Consider the following 23,488-nt stretch of genomic DNA (forward strand, 5'->3'; position numbering starts at 1 on the left):
TGATATGTTCATATTGTTACATCCCTAGTTGAAATACATAATATGAGCTGGACATGTTGAAGTGGCACAGCCATAGATTTGTTATTATTATTGTTCACTATTGTACTTCCGTTTGTGTGATTTATTACTGACTTGTGCACCATATTTTTCGGACCATAGGGCGCACTGGATTATAAGGCGCATTAAAAGGGTCATATTGTTATTTTTTCTAAATTTGGCTACATAACATGTGATGATGGTTCTTTGGTCAAAATGTTGCAAAGATGATGTTTTACAGACCATTTTCAAGTAGCTTTCTGAGCGTCTCTTCAGGATGCACCGTTTTGTGGGCGGTCTTATTTACGTGGCTCACCTTCGACAGCGTCTTTTCTCCGTCATCTTTGTTGTAGCAAGGACGGGAGTAGAAGAAGTGTCAAAAGGTGGAGCTAAATGTTTTAATGACATTCAGACTTTACTTCAATCAATAACGGAGCAGCAAAATGGATAAATGGATCATCTCATCCGTGGCTAAATAATGCAACATCAACCCCGGAAATATGTCCGGTGAAAAACCGTCCGACCGGAAGCCTCTCATAACTAAAGTTCCGTGGGTGAATTATGTAAACCCACTACAGTTTTTAGCGCTTTGATAGCTAGTCTACTGACAGATATAAGTAAGAACTTTACGCTACTTTATATTAGAAATGGCAACAGCGGAGGATGAATGCCACATAAGAAGAGAGAGAAAAAGAAGACACTTATGACTACGGCGTCGCCACGGACTACAATGGTGGACGCGTGCGCATTTTCAGGAATTATGCAGATCCCAAATACACATCAGCAGGTACCAGAAGGTAATATTGCAAAACAGAACGCCAGGTAATATGTTTGCTAATAGGTGCTATTTTGCGGTCCTTATACACACACCATAATAATACTCGTATGTTGACGCACTGTACAATCCATCAAGCGGTGTGGCTTCACAGCTTACTGAAGTTGTACTAAAAAAATGTTGACAGATTTTTGAGCGCCGTGTGTAATGTTCTATATTCTCAATGGAACATTTAAAGTTTTGGTGTTGGTTACTGGCGTCATCTTGCAGTCTACACGTATCTCCTATGTATGACTGCCATCTACTGGTCACACTTATCATTTTACCATGTACCAAATAAAATTGCTTCGAGGTCGGTAAGCACAACCAGAATGATGCCATACATTAGGCGTACCGGGTTATAAGGCGCACTGTCGAGTTTTGAGAAAATGAAAGGATTTTAAGTGCGCCTTATAGTCTGAAAAATACGGTACTTTCAAGTCACACTTAAATGAGTTTACAAGCCACCTTTTTTGTCATACACGTCAATCTTTTGATCGACCATCCCATCAATTTTTAGGTGAGATTAAAAACAAATTAATTATACATAAAAAAATTATTCATCTGACAACACTAGTTTTGTCATCAAATAGACTGAACAGAGCACGTTTAAAAATAGCAAAGAGTTTTGGCAAGTACTCAAAATCTGCTGCCTGTTGGAGACCCCTGGTTTCATGTATAAACAAGAGGCTCTCTAGAGCTTTTTCATAGTTATTAGCAGTTTTATTTGCCTTTGTCGGGAGTTCTTGGAACACATATAAAAAATAGCGGAGACCTACTATCATGCAAATCCCATCCTTGTACGTTATTCCTCATTGACAAGAGAAATTCTGAATTTTTCAGAGCATCATGATAAAAACTCCCCTACGGTTCTGACACTTACATCACCCTCTATAAAGCAGGCCTGCTAACATACAGGTGGACCAACATAAAAACTCACCTCAGCAGAGGTCTGTGCTCTACTGAGAGCCTTTCTGGTTTATCACTTTGTGGTTCGCTCAATGTCAATCATTTTGCAGAGCACATTCTGTTCCAAGTAGCTTTTTTTAACCTAAAACACTCCATTGTACAAGTCTTATGACACAAAGTGCAACAGACAGAAACCTTTTAAAATCTTGACGGTGGTTATGAAATGATGTTCACTATCCAGTTCCACTGGAGACCGAGGACTCTGTCTTACACTTCAACTTGAGGGAAGACTCTGAGGTGTCAGGCATGGACATGTTTGAAGATGACTGAGGAGGTTTGGAGGAATCAAAGACCTTTTCCTCTCCGTTCACCCTCTCCTCACCGCGCCCGGCCGTGGAATCGTGCGTGCGCATGTGCTTGGCCAGGTGATCGTTGCGCATGAACACTCGAGGGCACAGCGTGCAGCTGAACTTCTTGGCGCCGGTGTGCGTCTGCAGGTGGCGCTGCAGTTCATCGGAACGCGTGAACCGCTTGCCGCAAAAGAGCCAGTTGCAGACAAACGGCCTGTCCCCGCTGTGCCAGCGTAGGTGAGCCTTCAGATGGGAGGTCTTGGCGTAGGCTTTGCCACAGCCGGGGATGTGGCAGTTGTGCATGTGCTTCCTCCGGCTGTCGTCGGCGCTCTGACCCAGTTGCTCCGCGTGAACGCAGTTAGGGCAGCGACAGGCCGCCGTGCCGCCGCCTCTGGAAGCGCGTCGCTGGGACTTTGGGCGGGCCAACCCGACATTCTCCTGTGGCTCCTCCAGGGGGAGCGGCTCCTGTTGCAGGATTTCAGCAGGCAGAGGCTCCATCTTGAAGCCGTCCTGAGGGAAGAAGTGAGGCGAGTGCGATGGCGGTACATGCTGAGTCAGAGGCAAGGTGCAGAGCTGCGGGTCGGAACCGTAGGATGCTAAAGAGGACTGCAGACCCATGGAGCTCCCTGGACTCACGGAAGGCAAACCGAAACCTTGCCCTGTGTGGAGATCAATCCAGTTCCCTGAGTGAACCTCCCTCTGGAGATCCCACCAGGAAGGGATGTTGTTGATGTCTTCTGAGTTGCCACTAGATGGTGCTGTCCGTAACCAGGACTCATAGTGATGGGCCATCTGAGCTTGCAGGTGTAACGTTCTCAAGTTGTTGTTGAGTATCTTCTGCAATGTCCCGATGATTACCACACGGCAGGGAGGAAGCTATAAAATCCTGCAGACAGCAAACAAGACAAATCATTCTTTCTTTGTTACATGCAGTGACTTCACAAGACCATGTGCAATGAGATCATTTCCCAACCATGCGCACCAAATCCTCTTTAAACACATTTGTATAACAACCCCCCACGCCCCCTACCCCCTTCCCTACCACGGATATGACAACTCTCCCAGTGTGCAGACAGAAGAGAAGGGGTAGACGTGTCCAGACAGAGGCCTGTTGGTGCATCCGCTGCCAGGTACTTCCCATGGAGGACAGTCAAAGACCAGCTTAGAGACAACAACATCCTCAGAGGCAGTGGAGATAAATGTTGGGGAGGGAGCGTAGCTGTTGACAGGGTTGCAGTTGGTAGAGGAAGAAATAGCAGGGAGGTATGGCTGCGGGCCAAAGTCTATTTGTACGTCTCTGCGGCTTGTCGAGATGAGATGAAACCTGGCAGACAGCAGAACCTGTTTTCGTGAATCACACTTGATTTACGACAGCAAGCTTCAGGCGAAAGAAGCCCCGTAAAACACTTGGCCTTAAACACACCGGAGGCACCGGTTGCAGTCTGAGAATGAGAGTCACTCGACTGCATGACGACATTGCCTTCGCAAGGGCGGGAAGTAACTCGCTACATTTACCCGTTTACAAGAATCAAGTCACTTTTTGTATAAACTGTACTTGTCAAAGTAGTTTAATGCAACATTCTTATCACATTTACTTGAACAGTAAATGTTCCACAGTTCAACTGTGGAACAGCTTGGATGATTCCTTAAAATGTTCAAGTTCCATTCACACATTTAAAAAAAACTTTAAGACCAATGTCTTGAAAAAATATATCACTCTTGAATCAACACAGTAGTTAATACTATGATCAATGTTAATTAAAAACTAAATGTGGGATATAAATATAATGGAAGTATAATTGTTTGTATATAGTATATAATTGGTGCAAATGTTTAACATGTGTACAAGGATATTTCACATGCCTTTACTGTGTATATCAGGGGCGTCCAAAGTTTTTCCACTGAGGGCCGCAAACGGAAAAATTAAAGCATGTGGGGGCCATTTTGATATTTTTCATTTTCAAACCATAACAAAATATATGGATTTTTTGTATTTATTTTACCTTAACGGGTCGGAGTACCATAAAGGGTCTCAGTTATTAAAATGTTAAAAATAAGTCTAATTTGTATTATTTTTTATTTAACGCTTACAGTAAATCTCTATATCAACTTAAAAAAAAAAGGTTTTATGGCTTTTCTGTCAAAAACAACTTTGTTTTTTATAGTAAAACTGAAATATGCAGTATTTAGTAATTAGAGCCCTAAAATATAAATAATGCAGGACACCATTGATTTTAATTATTTAATATTTTTGAGTCATCACAGTGAAAAGATAAATAAAATACCACTAAATATATTTGGGATCCAAAAAGGTGCCCCACTTATAAAGTGATACATTTTTATTAGTTTAAAAAAAAAAAACTTTCATCACTTAAGTTACGAGATCAACTTCAGAGATATCTGACGATTTTATGTTTGAACTATTATTTCGTTTGTTTTATGCTCTTTTGTCAAAGAAAACTTTGTTTTTATATGGCAACTACACAATATATGCAATATTTACCACATAAAACATTTTAAAGTGAAAAATTTGAACTAATTGGAGCTTTGAAAATAATTAATTATAACATGGATATTTTTGTCATTATATATTTTTTTGAGCAGTGGCAAAAAAAGAAAAAGAAAGAAAGACAAAAGAAAAATAAACAGCCTGCATGGCAGCTTTGTGTCAACATTGCAACTTTTTCTCGTTAGATTTCACCTCATTCCACTTTTTTTAATGTTCATTTCTATTTTTTGCAATAGCATTTCCAGAATGTGTGGCGGGCCGGTAAACAATTATCTGCGGGCCGCAAATGGCCCCCGGGCCGCACTTTGGACATCCTGGTGTATATAATTGAACAGTATTTATGTTGTGTACAATGTGTATTTATAATATGTTGTGAAAAGGAAATGTCATATTTTTTGGAAGCTCATCTCTTACTTGACTTTGTTTATAGGGTTAGGCGCAATAAGTGTTCAGCCTAAACCCTTTCGGACTGCAATATTTTTTTTTGTTTTAATTTATGAAAGTACAACTGTTTGTTTATGAATGTACATCTGTTTGTTTATGTAAAAATGTTTGTTTACATTGTTGACCATTGACTGAAGAAATAATAAACTAAACTAAACTAATATATTTGTGAGGATGAAAGGCTTCTATTACTCCGTTACTTTTGAGTTTAATTCCGATCACTTCATTTATTTATATCATCATTATATTTATTTATGACCTATTAATTACTGCTTGCATAATTGTGTTGGCTTGTTAGAGACTTCTTTCAGCTGGCACAGTCACATTATTCTGCTTCACATGATTCTGTTCCATCAGTCAAATATAAATATCCTAATGGGAATTGTGATTCTTATTTATACCGATTAATAATAAATAAAAAAATTAGAAAAATATATACAGTACAGGCCAAAAGTTTGGACATACCTTCTCATTCAATGGGTTTTCTTTATTTTCGTGGAGATTGTCACTGAAGGCATCAACACTATAAATGAACACATGTGGAGTTATGTACTTAACAAAAAAAGGTGAAATAACTGAAAACATGTTTTATATTCTAGTATTTTCAAAATAGCCACCCTCTGCTCTGATTACTTTTTCGCACACTCCCGGCATTCTCTCGATGAGCTTCAAGAGGTAGTCACCTGAAATGGTTTTCACTTCACAGGTGTCATAGTTTTGATGTCTTCAGTGACAATCTACAATGTAAATAGTCATGTAAATAAAGAAAACGCATTGAAATAAAAAGGTGTGTCCAAACTTTTGGCCTGTACTGTATATATACACTACCGTTCAAAAGTTTGGGGTCACCCAAACAATTTTGTGGAATAGCCTTCATTTCTAAGAACAAGAATAGACTGTCGAGTTTCAGATGAAAGTTCTTTTTTTCTGGCCATTTTGAGCGTTTAATTGACCCCACAAATGTGATGCTCCAGAAACTCAATCTGCTCAAAGGAAGGTCAGTTTTGTAGCTTCTGTAACGAGCTAAACTGTTTTCAGATGTGTGAACATGATTGCACAAGGGTTTTCTAATCATCAATTAGCCTTCTGAGCCAATGAGCAAACACATTGTACCATTACAACACTAGAGTGATAGTTGCTGGAAATGGGCCTCTATATACCTATGTAGATATTGCACCAAAAACCAGACATTTGCAGCTAGAATAGTCATTTACCACATTAGCAACGTATAGAGTGTATTTCTTTAAAGTTAAGACTAGTTTAAAGTTATCTTCATTGAAAAGTACAGTGCTTTTCCTTAAAAAATAAGGACATTTCAATGTGACCCCAAACTTTTGAACGGTAGTGTATATATATATATATATATATATATATATATATATATATATATATATATATATATATATATATATATATATATATATATATATATATATATATATATATAACTGTATCTATATAAATATATTTTAAAAAACAAATATATATATGTATATATATATATATATATATATATATATATATATATATATATATATATATATATATATATATATATATATATATATATAAATATATTTTAAAAAACAACCAAAAAACAAATATATATATGTATATATATATATATATATATATATATATATTTATAAATATTTTATTTTTATTTAATGTAATTTTATTTTTGCTGCAGCTGTTACATATACTGTAATATTGTACATGGTAATTGGGATTTGTTATATATTTTATAAAAATATAATATAATAAAATAATATAATATATCAGTATATATTATAAACTGTATATAATGTACATATTACATATATGTTACATTGCTACTATGGTAAATTTTTAGTCTACTTTATACCTGCATTATCCTTTCCATCCTTACCCTTTCCAACTAATTGTAAGTGTATCTTGTGTTTTTTATGTTGATTTAATAATAATAATAATAAAAATAATTAAATAAATAAAAAATACCCTTTCCATCCTTTGTAACTGAGCTACTGTGTGGAACTGTTTTTAACTTTTTAACTGCTTCTTATCTAACAAATTGTTCTTAAGATAATTTGTATTTGCTTTTTCAGTGTGTATTTTACCTTTGTTTTAAATGTTATTTTTTAGTCTGTCCTTTGCCTGTATTTCTTTGTGGTGTACAGCCCTTTGTTCTTCAACTGTGGTTGTTTTTAAAGGGCTTTATAAATAAAGTTGGTATGGTATGGTATGGAACAATTTCCCTTGTGGATCAATAAAGTTTGTCTAATTTGTCTAATCTAATGTCTATATATATGTATATATATAAATATATATATATATATATATATATATATATATATATATATATATATATATATATATATATATATATATATATCAATCAATCAATGTTTATTTATATAGCCCTAAATCACAAGTGTCTCAAAGGGCTGTACAAGCCACAACGACATCCTCGGTACAGAGCCCACATACGGGCAAGGAAAACTCACCCCAGTGGGACGTCAATGTGCTCGGTACAGAGCCCACATACGGGCAAGGAAATCTCACCCCAGTGGGACGTCAATGTGAATGACTATGAGAACCTTGGGAGAGGACCGCATATGTGAATGAATGAATGCATAAATATATATTTATATATATATATATATATTTATGCATTCATTTATTTACATGTGTGTCTATTTATGCTGTGTGAATATAGTATGTCATTCGTCAGCAGCCAAAAGAAGCTTTTGTACCTGTAACTTGCTTTGAAATTTTATTGTCCTTTTGATACCAAATAGCATATTGCAGGAATCAGTTTGAATTTAGAACTTTGTTGAAATGAAAATCGATTCTGATCGAATCGTCACCACAATCAGAGTCGAAACGTGAGTTGTTGGAAGATTTGACTCCATTTCTCAAATCAAGCGGAGCCCGGCAGTCACATGACCACACTCAACTACACACTGTAAAAAGTGACAAGACGTCAGACGAGGCAATGTCAATTGTTTACAAAGTATAAAAAAAAGATAATTTATATCATCATCGTCTGTGTCAGTAGAAATGTTCACATTTCCAGCCTACAAAAAGTCCCCTTGCAACTTGAGAAAACATGTTTAGCTGCATATATTCTAACATTAGCCCTGTTAAAACATCATAAGTGACAGTAAAATTGTAAATTTTTCGTGTACGATCGTATGGTCTCTCTGTTTCTCTCACACACACACAAACACACGCACACACATGCACACGCACACACATACACAGACACACAGAAGCGCGCACTAACTACAGTTGTAGTGCAAGTACCATTAAAAAATAGCACCTAATAACATTACTCAGAACTTGACTGAAAATGAATGTAACAGTTCCCTACTACTCTACGCAACTCTATTCCTTGGAAACTTCTCCCTGACCCGGACAGCAGCATTCCGTCGATGTACAGTTAATACGGTGGCGTGTACGCTGCATAACATGTCAATCAGCTGCAGGAGGGCAAGCTCTGATTTCTAAAGGTTGTTAGAACGTGTTGGCGTGTGCATGACTCCAAACAATAAAGTCTTGCCCCAAACCATCGTGTTCCCATTCCTTTCGAGATGTGCAATTATCTTTACAGCAGGAAACAGTAAAAGAGTCTGCAGCTTCACAAGGTAAGTATGTCGGTCTGAAGATAGTATTAAGTGATAGCATATCTGACATGAGGAGCACGTCAAGTTGACTGACACGGCTATTATTCCCTCAACTTCTCAATTTGTTTCGTTCAACAGGGACAAAAATAAAGGATTACACTTCCCTCCTGAAGGCTGAGTCTAGAGGTCGACAACCTGCGGCTCGGGAGGAAATGTGCATTTTTGAAAATACTTCTATAATTTTTTACTGTCTGTGAGGCCGTGAATGTATCCTGACTGGTGATTGGATGTAAATCACTGGGTATTGTGAATATTTCGGCAATGACGCATGTGCAGATGCACAAAACCCAAAACCAGTGAAGTTGGCACGTTGTGTAATTCGTAAATAAAAACAGAATACAATGATTTGCAAATCCTGTTCAACCTTATATTCAATTGAATAGACTGCAAAGACAAGATATTTAATATTCGAACTGAGAAACTTCATTTTTTTTTGCAAATAATCATTAACTTAGAATTTAATGGCAGCAACACATTGCAAAAAAGTTGGCACAGGGGCATTTTTACCACTGTGTTACATGGCCTTTCCTTTTAACAACACTCAGTAAATGTTTGGAACTGGGAGAGCAATTTTGAAGCTTTTCAGGTGGAATTCTTTCCCATTCTTGCTTGATGTACAGCTTAAGTTGTTCAACAGTCCGGGGTCTCCATTGTCGTATTTTAGGCTTCATAATGCGCCACACATTTTCAATGGAGACAGGTCTGGACTACAGGCAGGCCAGTCTAGTACCTGCACTCTTTTACTATGAAGCCACGCTGTTGTAACACGTGGCTTGGCATTGTCTTGCTGAAATAAGCAGGAGCGTCCCATGATAACGTTGCTTGCAATGGCAACATATGTTGCTCCAAAACCTGTATGTACCTTTCAGCATTAATGGTGCCTTCACAGATGTGTAAGTTACCCATGTCTTGGGCACTAATACACCCCCATACCATCACAGATGCTGGCTTTTCAACTTTGCGCCTATAACAATCCGGATGGTTATTTTCGTCTTTGTTCTGGAGGACACAACATCCACCAGTTTCCAAAAACAATTGAAATGGGACTCGTCAGACCACAGAACACTTTTCCACTTTGGTCCATTTTAGATGAGCTCGGGCCCAGCGAAGCCGGCGGTATTTCTGGGTGTTGTTGATAAATGGCTTTCGCTTTGCATAGTAGAGTTTTAACTTGCACTTACCGATATAGCGACCAACTTTAGTTACTGACAGTGTTTTCTGAAGGGTTCCTGAGCCCATGTGGTGATATCCTTTACACACTGATGTCACTTTTTTGATGCAGTACCGCCTGAGGGATCGAATGTCCGTACTATCATCGCTTACGTGCAGTGATTTCTCCAGATTCTCTGAACCTTTTGATGATATTAAGGATCGTAGATGGTGAAATCCTTAAATTCCTTGCAATAGCTCGTTGAGAAATGTTGTTCTGAAACTGTTCGACAATTTGCTCACACATTTGTTCATAAACGGTGACCCTCGCCCCATCCTTGTTTGTGAATGACTGAGCATTTCATGGAAGCTGCTTTTATACCAAATCATGGCACCCACCTGTTCCCAATTAGCCTGTTCACCTGTGGGATGTTCCAAATAAGTGTTTGATGAGCATTCCTCAACTTTCTCAGTCTTTTTTGCTACTTCTGCCCGTTTTTTGAAACATGTTGCAGGCATCAAATTCCAAATGAGCTTTTGGAACTTAAGTTAAGTTTTCCCAATTCAAACGTTAAGTATTTTGTCTTTTCAGTCTATTCAATTGAATATAGGTTGAAAAGGATCATAAAATCATTGTATTCTGTTTTTATTTAAGATTTACACAGCGTGCCAACTTTACTGGTTTTGGGTTTTGTAGTTGTGAAGGGCACTATAAATATATATATATATATATATATATATATATATTATATATAATATATATATATATATTATATTATATATATATATATATATATATATATATATATATATATACACACACAGTATATTACAGGGTCTCCCGCAGCGCTTTGTTGTTAAGGCGGCCCGCCTTAACAACAAAGAGCCACCGCCTAAACTAAAGTCTTAACAAACTGCTCAGCTTAGTTCTGCCTCTGTCAGTACGTCTCTTCAGCCCCCAGCATTGTCCCACCCACAGAACCATCTGATTGGCTGTTACCGCTCTGCGTGTAACCAATCAGCAGTGCGTATTCAGAGCGCATGTAACAGCCAATCAGCAGGGCTCCTGCGGTGTGGTGAGCAGAAAGGTGTTTAGACTTAGCAGGTAAGCATAAGGCAGGGGACTCCCCCCAAATTATAATAAACACCTCTCCCTAGTCAACTACTAGTAACATCACTATGAGCCGTTGACGTTCTAGAAACATAAGCGGCAGCTCAGCTCGCTCGCAGTCCTTGAGGTGAAGGCTAATTAGCTTTTAGCGTAACGTTAGCTCACTGTGCAGTGTGCGTGCGTGCGTGTTACGGACAGCAAAGTCCTCTCTGTCTGAGAGAAAGACAAGCATTATTGACCTATAGTTAACAACTAAGTTATTCCAACCTTTGGACCTTTTTCTGTGTGAAGCAGCAAAAACGACATTATGTTAAATGAAGAGTTTCCTGAAGCTGTCTCTGATAGTTGATATAATAATGTAACTGCATCATAAAGCCTACATGAACTCCATGGTGTTCAGGGATTTATAGTCTCTCCTATTGCTATTGTAATAGTTTTTCAGCTACAGTTACATTAATCATTAGTAATGTAGCAGCCTAGTTTTGAATGGCAGGGTCCCTGCTATCACATGTTGATAAAATCAACTACAGGCTTCCCAAATGCTGTAATAAATTAAGCATGATGAGTTGAGCATATGTCAGCATGGCCCCACTTTTAACTCTTTTTTTTCAAACACTTATTAAGTTGACTTAGTAAGTCATTATTTTGACTTAGTAAGTCCAATATTTTGACATAGTAATTTACTAAGTCAAATATTGACTTACTAAGTCATAATAATGACATACTTAGTGTTGTGTGACTATCAGAACAAATTAGTCATTGAGGGTAGAAAGCAGGGCTCTGTCTGACACGCTGGGTCCAAGGATGCAACATGAAGTCATTATTGCAGTTTTGAGGGTGATTTATTTTCCCCTTGAGTAAAAAACAATACATTACATGCAGATGGATTTGCAGGACTATGATGGAAAAAGATAGCCTGTCGTGGTCAACAGAAGTAACGCCACCCTACCTCACTCTCTCTCTATACAAGACAAAGGCTTCACAGGCAGGTGCAGGTGTTATTCATTCAGCAGTCATTCAGCCCCCCCCCCCCCCCCCCCCACACACACACAATCCCAGGTGACAAGTGAGAAACAAATCCCTGCCTCTACACTTAGTATCTCAGGTAAGTAGGACTGTTTTGTGTTTTGTTTTTACTTTACGGAAAAAATATCGATATATATCGCCATTCAGCAAATGGAGCGGAAAACACAACCAAAAATTTTAGGCGTCTTCACGTGACGAAGCCGGCCTACTTCACCACAGTCTGTAGTCTATTTCCCCCCCCAGGCTGTGGTGGCAGCGATGAGGTGGAGACGTGATGGTGATGGCGACAGGCGACACTGTTCCTTACACCCACCCACCCCGTCTGCCTGTCCCCTGGAGGGACACCACCTTAACTGCTCAGTGGCCTTGTGGTTAGGGTGTTCACCTGAGATCGGTAGGTTGTGAGTTCAAACCCCGGCCAAGTCATACCAAAGACTATAAAAGTGGGACCCATTACCTCCCTGCTTGGCACTCTGCATTAAGGGTTGGAATTGGGGGTTAAATCACCAAAATGATTCCCGGGCGCGGCCACCACTGCTGCTTACTGCTCCCCTCACCTCCCAGGGGGTGAACAAGGGGATGGGTCAAATGCAGAGGACACATTTCACCACACCTAGTGTGTGTGTGTGACAATCACTTGGTACTTTAACTTTAACTTAACTTAATACATTTCTGGGGGAAACACTGTATATACATAGATGTTTAGAAATTAGCGATACACAATCTTTTTTTTTCAAGCCGATACTTCTTAAGTCTGATACTGATAACTTATTCATATCTATTATTATTTAAATGTAGATGTATGTGTAGTTTGAACAAACTTGGAGGTAAGAAAGAGTGAAACAAAGATGGTTTGACAAAGTGTACGTGTAGAATTGTCCTGACAAAAGCCAGTATCGATAACGATGTTAAAGGGCTGGTCATTCAACGCTGTACCGATAAGAACAAACCCTTCTCTGCAGCTGGCTTTTGAGGCAGCTTTTAAAGCAGCAAGAGTCTTCAATAGGCTTTCATAACACTGTCATAGCGACACCCGTGTTTTAAGGTGGCTGATAAGGTTTGATGCATTGACGCTCAATGTTTTTCTCCCTTCCGGAACATTTGCAGAGCTTTTGGTACAAATAGCACATAAAAATGTCTTCCCCCGAAACAGTGAAGAATAGATGTCATGTTTGTTTACAATGAGCTCAAGGGAGGTTTACGACAGCAAGTCGGAGAATAGGAGCGCTTGATTCGTTCACCCTAACGGGTAATCTTGCCTCATTGAAGCGTTTTTTTTTTTTACCTCCGCCAGGACGTTCTGTAATACCAAAACCCAAAACCAGTGAAGTTGACACGTTGTGTTAATGGTAAATAAAAACAGAATACAATGATTTGCAAATCCTTTTCCACTTATATACAATTTAATAGACTACAAAGACAAGATACTTAACGTTTCGAACTGGAAAATGTTATTTTTTGCAAATATTAGCTCATTTGGAATTTGATGCCTGCAACATGTTTCAAAAAAGCTGGAACAAGTGGCAAAAAGACTGAGAATGTTGAGAAATGCTCATCAAACACTTATTTGGAACATCCCACAGGTGAACAGGATAATTAGTAACATGTGGGTGCCATGATTGGGTATAAAATCAGCTTCCATGAAATGCTCAGTCATTCACAAACGAGAATGGGGCGAGGGTCACCACATTGTGAAAAAATGTGTGAGCAAATTGTTTAAGAACAACATTTCTCAACCAGCTCTTGCGAGGAATTTAAGGATTTCACCATGTACTGTCCGTAATATCATCAAAAGGTTCAGAGAATCTGGAGAAATCACTGCACGTAAGCAGCAAGGCTGAAAACCAACATTGAATGCCCGTGACCTTCGATCCCTCAGGCGGGTACTGCATCAAAAACGGACATCAGTGTGTAAAGGATATCACCACATGGGCTCAGGAACACTTCAGAAAACCACTGTCCGTAACTACAGTCCGTCGCTACATCAGTAAGTGCAAGTTAAAACTCTACTATGCAAAGCGAAAGCATTCATCAACAACACCCAGAAACAACACCGGCTTCGCTGGGCCCGAGTTTATCCAAGATGGACTGATGCAAAGTGGAAAAGTGTTCTGTTAAGTTTCACAATTTGAACATTACATATATTGTCTTTGCAGTTTATTCAATTGCATATAAGTTGAAAAGTATTTGCAAATCATTGTATTCTGTTTTTATTACGAAATTACACAACATGCCAACTTCACTGGTTTTGTGTTTTGTAGTTGCCTCGGGTTAGTTAGTCAGCAAAATAACTTAAAACGTTTTAATGAAACCTTTACTGTGAGGAACAGGGCTGGGGACTATTCGTCGACTAATTGATAAATGATTAATGACAAATGGGTTATACTTGTATAGCGCTTTTCTACCCTTCCAGGTACTCAAAGCTCTTTGACAGTATTTCCACATTCACCCATTCACACACTGATGGCGGGAGCTACCATGCAAGGCGCTAACCAGCAGCCCATCAGGAGCAAGGGTGAAGTGTCTTGCCCAAGGACACAACGGACGTGACTCGGATGGTAGAAGGTGGGGATTGAACCCCAGTAACCAGCAACCCTCCGATTGCTGGCACGACCCACTCTACCAACTTCGCACGCCGCCCCTTTAAATTGATGACGTCATGTACCTTGCGTCGATGCGCAGAGAAAAGATGGCCGAGCACGGAGAAAAAGATGCCAATAGATTTTAAAATTGTAATCGTCAGAGCCCAATCAATGTCTTTCAGTTCTGATCACAAAAAATTATCACTTGTGGCTCATACCTTGTAGCTTGGTCCTTTTGTTGACAGGGAAGGCTACTACTATTGCTAACTGTTTGCGTATGTCCATATCACCGCAAATAATCTCCATTTATTACGAGTTTTATTACCACTGTGGAATTGGAGAAAAAGGCTGAACATGCAATACATGGAGCAAGAGAGCTGCAGACGACAAGGCAACATGCTTAGTTGAAGACATTACCAGGAAATGAACAAGGAGATTAGTAAGTGTGTAGAGAGAGGATAATATCACAACATCAGATGCAACTGCTGTGCTCCGTTGTTGTGTCTGTCGTGTGCCAGGCAATCTGTTGATTTTTCACAAAATCAGTTTTTTTTGTTGATGTTATAAAATTCAGGGAACAAGTCCTTGGACACACGAGGACTATTGCATGAAATAAAAGACAATAATGAACTAATTTAAATACTTTGTTGATACTGTTACAATGCCTTCTGGTGTTTTTCTGCTGATTATAATTGTGATTACAAATTATAAAGCTCCATCATTTTGTTATTTTAAATATTTAAAAATAAAACGCATTGGTATCAGTACCACTACTAGTGATGTGCGGATCGATACTGAAATATCGTTACCAGAACTTTATGCTCCATTATCGATCCTCAAACAAAAAATATCTATATTTTTGATATTTTAGTTCAGGGGTCTCCAAACTTTTTCCACCAAAGGGCCGCAATTTGAAGTATGCAGGGGCCAAATTGATATTTTTTTTATTTGAAAAATACTAAAAACAAATATTGTTTCAGCTTTGTATTATTGGTGACTAAGTATAATTACTATTCATTGTTAGTTTGAACAATTAATGCCTGGATATTTTTTTTATATTAAAAAAAACAAAAAACAAAAAAACAAATGTAAGTATATGTATATATATTTATACAGTACAGGCAAAAAGTTTGGACACACCTTCTCATTCAATGCGTTTTCTTTATTTTCATGACTATTTATATTGTAGGGTGTCACTGAAGGCATCAAAACTATGAATGAACACATGTGGAGTTACGTATTTAACAAAAAAAGGTGAAATAACTGAAAACATGTTTTATATTCTAGTTTCTTCAAAATAGCCACCCTTTGCTCTGATTATTGTTTTGCACACTCTTGGCATTCTCTTGATGGGCTTCAAGAGGTAGAATAGAATAGAATAGAATAGAATAGAATGGACTTTATTGTCATTATATTTGCATATAACGAGATTAAGGACTCCAATTTAAGGTGCGGTAGTGGGAACAAATACGGGGTAAACGTAAATTACACAAGAGGTAATAAAGAAAAAAAACTAACAATTGAAATAAACAGACTACTATCCAATAAAAATAATAAACAATCCTGTACAATATACAAAACACTGTAGAAATACAAAATACTATACAATATACAGAACAATACAAGAGTACCGCAGTAATAAATAACAATCAGTGTCGGAAGTATTGCACTCGAAGGGTAATATTGCACAGTAAGTTATTAGGGTAGGATATTGTATAGTTAAAGTTAAAGTTAAAGTTAAAGTTAAAGTACCAATGATTGTCACACACACACTAGGTGTGGTGAAATTTGTCCTCTGCATTTGACCCATCCCCTTGGGGAGCAGTGGGCAGCAGCGGCGCCGCGCCCGGGAATCATTTTGGTGATTTAACCCCCAATTCCAACCCTTGATGCTGAGTGCCAAGCAGGGAGGTAATGGGTCCCATTTTTATAGTCTTTGGTATGACTCGGCTGGGATTTGAACTCCAACCTACCGATCTCAGGGCGGACAGTCTAACCACTAGGGGTGAATTATTATTATAAGTTAAGAGTTCAAGATGGTGACAGCTCTGGGAAAGAAGCTGTCACTGAGCCTGTTTGTTCTGGCTCTGATGCACCTGTAGCGCATTTGCGTTTTGATGCCTTCAGTGACAATCTACAATGTAAATAGTCATGAAAATAAAGAAAACACATTGAAATGAGAAGGTGTGTCCATAATTTTGACCTGTACTGTGTATATATCTCCTTTCTGAGCTGCCACCTTACCGTGGTAGAGGAGTTTGCGTATCTCAATGATCCTAGGAGCTATGTTGTCCGGGGGCTTCCATGCCCCCTGGTAGGGTCTCCCAAGACAAACAGGTCCTAGGTGAGGGATCAGACAAAGAGCAGCTCGAAGACTTCTATGGAAATACAAGAACCGAGACTCAGATTTCCCTCGCCCGGACGCGGGTCACCGGGGCCCCCCTCTGGAGCCAGGCCCGGAGTTGGGGCACGACGGCGAGCGCCTGGTGGCCGGGTCTGTCCCCATGGGGCCCGGCCGGGCACAGCCCGAAGAGGCAACGTGGGTCCCCCCTCCAATGGGCTCACCACCCATAGCAGGGGCCATAGAGGTCGGGTGCAATGTGAGCTGGGCGGAAGCCGAAGGCAGGGCACTTGGCGGTCCGATCCTCGGCTACAGAAGCTAGCTCTTGGGACGTGGAACGTCACCTCGCTGGGGGGGAAGGAGCCTGAGCTAGTGCGCGAGGTGGAGAAGTTCCGGCTAGACATTGTCGGACTCACTTCGACGCACAGCAAGGGCTCTGGAACCAGTTCTCTCGAGAGGGGATGGACTCTCTTCCACTCTGGCGTTGCCGGCAGTGAGAGGCGACGGGCTGGGGTGGCAATTCTTGTTGCCCCCCGGCTCAGAACCTGCATGTTGGAGTTCAACCCGGTGGACGAGAGGGTAGCTTCCCTCCGCCTTCGGGTGGGGGGACGGGTCCTGACTGTTGTTTGCGCTTACGCGCCAAACAGCAGCTCAGAGTACCCACCCTTTTTGGATTCACTCGAGGGAGTACTTGAGGGTGCTCCCCCGGGTGATTCCCTCGTTCTACTGGGGGACTTCAACGCTCATATTGGCAACGACAGTGAAACCTGGAGAGGCGTGATTGGTAAGAATGGCCGCCCGGATCTGAACCCGAGTGGTGTGTTGTTATTGGACTTTTGTGCCCGTCACGGATTGTCCATAACGAACACCATGTTCAAGCATAAGGGTGTCCATATGTGCACTTGGCACCAGGACACCCTGGGCCGCAGTTCTATGATTGACTTTGTAGTTGTGTCATCGGATTTGCGGCCTCATGTTTTGGACACTCGGGTGAAGAGAGGGGCAGAGCTTTCTACCGATCACCACCTGGTGGTGAGTTGGCTGCGATGGTGGGGGAGGATGCCGGACAGACCTGGCAGGCCCAAACGCATTGTGAGGGTTTGCTGGGAACGTCTGGCAGAGTCTCCTGTCAGAGAGAGTTTCAATTCCCACCTCCGGAAGAACTTTGAACATGTCACGAGGGAGGTGCTGGACATTGAGTCCGAGTGGACCATGTTCCGCACCTCTATTGTCGAGGCGGCTGATTGGAGCTGTGGCCGCAAAGTAGTTGGTGCCTGTCGTGGCAGTAATCCTAGAACCCGTTGGTGGACACCGGCGGTGAGGGATGCCGTCAAGCTGAAGAAGGAGTCCTATCGGGTTCTTTTGGCTCATAGGACTCCTGAGGCAGCGGACAGGTACCGACAGGCCAAGCGGTGTGCGGCTTCAGCGGTCGCGGAGGCAAAAACTCGGACATGGGAGGAGTTCGGGGAAGCCATGGAAAACGACTTCCGGACGGCTTCGAAGCGATTCTGGACCACCATCCGCCGCCTCAGGAAGGGGAAGCAGTGCACTATCAACACCGTGTATGGTGAGGATGGTGTTCTGCTGACCTCGACTGCGGATGTTGTGGATCGGTGGAGGGAATACTTCGAAGACCTCCTCAATCCCACCAACACGTCTTCCTATGAGGAAGCAGTGCCTGGGGAATCTGTGGTGGGCTCTCCTATTTCTGGGGCTGAGGTTGCTGAGGTAGTTAAAAAGCTCCTCGGTGGCAGGGCCCCGGGGGTGGATGAGATCCGCCCGGAGTTCCTTAAGGCTCTGGATGCTGTGGGGCTGTCTTGGTTGACAAGACTCTGCAGCATTGCGTGGATATCAGGGGCGGTACCTCTGGATTGGCAGATCGGGGTGGTGGTTCCTCTCTTTAAAAAGGGGAACCGGAGGGTGTGTTCTAACTATCGGGGGATCACACTCCTCAGCCTTCCCGGTAAGGTCTATTCAGGTGTACTGGAGAGGAGGCTACGCCGGATAGTCGAACCTCGGATTCAGGAGGAACAGTGTGGTTTTCGTCCTGGTCGTGGAACTGTGGACCAGCTCTATACTCAACGCAGGGTCCTTGAGGGTGCATGGGAGTTTGCCCAACCAGTCTACATGTGCTTTGTGGACTTGGAAAAGGCATTCGACCGTGTCCCTCGGGAAGTCCTGTGGGGAGTGCTCAGAGAGTATGGGGTATCAGACTGTCTGATTGTGGCGGTCCGCTCGATGTATGATCAGTGTCAGAGCTTGGTCCGCATTGCCGGCAGTAAGTCGGACACGTTTCCAGTGAGGGTTGGACTCCGCCAAGGCTGCCCTTTGTCACCGATTCTGTTCATAACTTTTATGGACAGAATTTCTAGGCGCAGTCAAGGCGTTGAGGGGATCCGGTTTGGTGGCTGCGGGATTAGGTCTCTGCTTTTTGCAGATGATGTGGTCCTGATGGCTTCATCTGGCCAGGATCTTCAGCTCTCACTGGATCGGTTCGCAGCTGAGTGTGAAGCGACTGGGATGAGAATCAGCACCTCCAAGTCCGAGTCCATGGTTCTCGCCCGGAAAAGGGTGGAGTGCCATCTCCGGGTTGGGGAGGAGAACTTGCCCCAAGTGGAGGAGTTCAAGTACCTCGGAGTCTTTTTCACGAGTGAGGGAAGAGTGGATCGTGAGATCGACAGGCGGATTGGTGCGGCGTCTTCAGTAATGCGGGCGCTGTATCGGTCCGTTGTGGTGAAGAAGGAGCTGAGCCGCAAGGCAAAGCTCTCAATTTACCGGTCGATCTACGTTCCCATCCTCACCTATGGTCATGAGCTTTGGGTTATGACCGAAAGGACAAGATCACGGGTACAAGCGGCCGAAATGAGTTTCCTCCGCCGGGTGGCGGGGCTCTCCCTTAGAGATAGGGTGAGAAGCTCTGCCATCCGGGGGGAGCTCAAAGTAAAGCCACTGCTCCTCCACATCGAGAGGAGCCAGATGAGGTGGTTCGGGCATCTGGTCAGGATGCCACCCGAACGCCTCCCTAGGGAGGTGTTTAGGGCACGTCCGACCGGTAGGAGGCCACGGGGAAGACCCAGGACACGTTGGGAAGACTATGTCTCCCGGCTGGCCTGGGAACGCCTCGGGATCCCCCGGGAAGAGCTAGACAAAGTGGCTGGGGAGAGGGAAGTCTGGGCTTCCCTGCTTAGGCTGCTGCCCCCGCGACCCGACCTCGGATAAGCGGAAGAAGATGGATGGATGGATGGATATATATATATATATATATATATATATATATATATATATATATATATATATATATATATATATATTATATATATATATATATATATATATATATATATATATATATATATATGTATATATATATATATATATATATATATATATATATATATATTTAACAACACATCTTTGTGTTATAGTGACTAAGTATATTGTTATCAATTATTAGTTTAAAAAAGAATCTGCTTTTTCTCATTGCCTTTCGATGTTTTGCTCTTTTTTCGTACATGTACATTCATTTTTTAGATTGATATGTTATTATTTGAAAATTCACAACTTTTAAAATTTTAGCAGACACGTTAAGTATATTTGCACAAGGTATCGGTATCGGATGGGTAAGAAAATCAGTGGTGTCCCGCATCACTACAGCTACTACTAGTTAACTTCCCAAAAGGTAAGGTGATTTTATGGTTCCCCTTTTTAGATCATATAGTCAACAGCTCTCAGCATGAATACATTTGGGGTTAATACATGTGATCGTATCCACTGATCTCACTTATGGATGATCGGTATTGGAACTGGCAGCATAAATACCTAATCAGAAAATTGTTGGTGTAATTTTGAGGGATTTGTTCACAAAATGTGTTTAATGTACAGATTAGTTGATTAATCACAATAAATAAAACAATCGATAGATGTTGCTCTATTGTTGTTGTTGTTGTTGTTGTGTTTGCTGTTGTTGTTGTTTTTGTCTCTCTGTCTAATCCCCCTCTTGTCCCCACAATTTCCCCCTCTGTCTTCCTTTTTTTCTCTTTCTATCCCCTCCCGCTCCGGCCCGGCTGCACCAAATAATAATATAAATACATTTAAAAAAGTCAAATACAAATAAGGCAACAAGAGAAGTATCCTACACTTCTCTTTTGTAAAGTAAACCTGAACAGCCGGTATGGGCATCTACATCAACTATATGATTTGCCTGAAAAGCTGGAAAGGAAAAAAACATTTTAAAAAAAAAATAAAAAAATAAAAAGCAGCCGTTTTTATCAAAGTCCACATACAGTGCAGTAGCCATATACCCCATTGGTACTGCATACGTAAACAAGTTAATGTATTGTACACACAATGAAACGTCAAACAATTAGTTTGGAATTCCCTAATATAAGGTGCGCTGTTTAAGGTCGAGCAGATTTATTTCATGTCGGCCTGGAGCCAAAGCGGCTGCTCTGTAATTTTTTGGGAATGTGACTAGAAGTAGTGGCCTTGTACGCCTTCTGTCCCTGATTGTAAACAACCGTGTACTCCTCCATTCTGCAAAGCGCTGGGAGCGCTGAGGGAAACAGCTGGCAGAGGAGACGGGTTGGTGTTGATAGGGTTGGGGGGGTCTGGGAAGAAGAGGATGGAGCAACGCAATGACAGAGCTGGGACCATAAAACCTGCCTGGTCAAGACCCATGCAGCACGGTCGTCCCCTGGAGGGGAGGAGGAACTTAGTGCAATGAAATATTCCCACTCTAAAGACATTCACAAGTAGTTAGTTTTAAGCACAAGGAGGGTAGAGTTTAACTATAAGGTTGTCGAAAGTATCGATACTTACACTACCGTTCAAAAGTTTGGGGTCACATTGAAATGTCCTTATTTTTGAAGGAAAAGCACTGTACTTTTCAATGAAGATAACTTTAAACTAGTCTTAACTTTAAAGAAATACACTCTATACATTGCTAATGTGGTAAATGACTATTATAGCTGCAAATGTCTGGTTTTTGGTGCAATATCTACGTAGGTGTATAGAGGCCCATTTCCAGCAACTTTCACTCCAGTGTTCTAATGGTACAATGTGTTTGCTCATTGGCTCAGATCGCTAATTGATGATTATAAAACCCTTGTGCAATCATGTTCACACATCTGAAAACAGTTTAGCTCGTTACAGAAGCTACAAAACTGACCTTCCTTTGAGCAGATTGAGTTTCTGGAGCATCACATTTGTGGGGTCAATTAAACGCTCAAAATGGCCAGAAAAAGAGAACTTTCCTCTGAAACTCGACAGTCTATTCTTGTTCTCAGAAATGAAGGCTATTCCACAAAATTGTTTGGGTGACCCCAAACTTTTGAACGGTAGTGTAGATACAAAGTTGATACCACCACTCAAAAAATACAATGATACCTGCTTTATTTAGTATCGCCAGGACTTAATACTGTACAACCATTTTTCCTGGGCGAGCCATTTAAATTCTCGATGTGTGAGCACTAAGCCAGCGCTGAAGAAGACTGATGTCTTTTAACAATATGATCCTCTTTCCATATATTTAGCCTATTTTTCGGACTATAAGGCGCACTTAAAATCCTTTCATTTTCTCAAAACTCGACAGTGCGCCTTATAACCCAGTGCGCTTAAAGGCCTACTGAAATGATTTTTTAAAAAATTTAAACGGGAATAGCAGATCCATTCTATGTGTCATACTTGATCATTTCGCGATAGTCATATTTTTGCTGAAAGGATTTAGTAGAGAAAATCGACGATAAAGTTCGCAACTTTTGCTCACTGATAAAAAAAAGCCTTGCCTGTACCGGAAGTAGCGTGACGTCACAGGAGCTAGGATTCCTCACAATTCCCCGTTGTTTACAATGGAGCGAGAGAGATTCGGACCGAGAAAGTGACGATTACCCCATTAATTTGAGCAAGGATGAAAGATTCGTAGATGAGGAACGTTACAGTGAAGGACTTGAGAGGTAGTGATGGACGTATCTTTTTTCGCTCTGACCGTAACTTAGGTACAAGCTGGCTCATTGGATTCCACACTCTCCTTTTTCTATTGTGGATCACGGATTTGTATTTTAAACCACCTCGGATACTATATCCTCTTGAAAATGAGAGTCGAGCACGCGAAATGGACATTTAAAGTGACTTTTATCCCCAAGACAATACATCGGTGACACACTTAGCTACTGAGCTAACGTGATAGCATCGTTCTCAAATGAAGATAGAAACAAAATAAATAAACCCCTGACTGGAAGGATAGACAGAAGACCAACAATACTATTAAACCATGTACATGTAACTACACGGTTAAAAATTCTCAGCCTGGTAAGGCTTAAAAATGCTGTTGCTAACGACGCTAAGGCTAATTTAGCAACTTAGCAACCGGACCTCACAGAACTATGATAAAACATTAGCGCTCCACCTACGCCAACCAGCCCTCATCTTCCCATCAACAGCCGTGCTCACCTGCATTCCAGCGATCAACGGCGCGACGAAGGACTTCATCCGTGGGTTTGGCGGCAAGCATCGGCTAGGCGTCTGCTATCAGGGTAAGTTGTCCTTGTTGTGTTG

General features: G+C 41.1%; 1 protein-coding gene across 1 annotated transcript in view; it reads right to left on the reverse strand.

Annotated features, from left to right (window-relative positions):
- Positions 1–700: 700 nt before the first annotated feature.
- The window catches only part of LOC133633527 (transcription factor Sp6-like), a 38,246-nt gene continuing 15,458 nt past the window's right edge, over positions 701–23,488 (reverse strand). Inside the window, exon 2 of the mRNA XM_062026077.1 lies at positions 701–2,995. Coding sequence (XP_061882061.1) covers positions 1,993–2,901 — 909 coding nt within the window. The 5' untranslated portion in view covers positions 2,902–2,995 and the 3' untranslated portion in view covers positions 701–1,992. The remainder of the gene's footprint in view (positions 2,996–23,488) is intronic.

The sequence above is a fragment of the Entelurus aequoreus genome, linkage group LG18 (assembly GCF_033978785.1).
Source record: "Entelurus aequoreus isolate RoL-2023_Sb linkage group LG18, RoL_Eaeq_v1.1, whole genome shotgun sequence".
NCBI lineage: Eukaryota > Metazoa > Chordata > Actinopteri > Syngnathiformes > Syngnathidae > Entelurus > Entelurus aequoreus.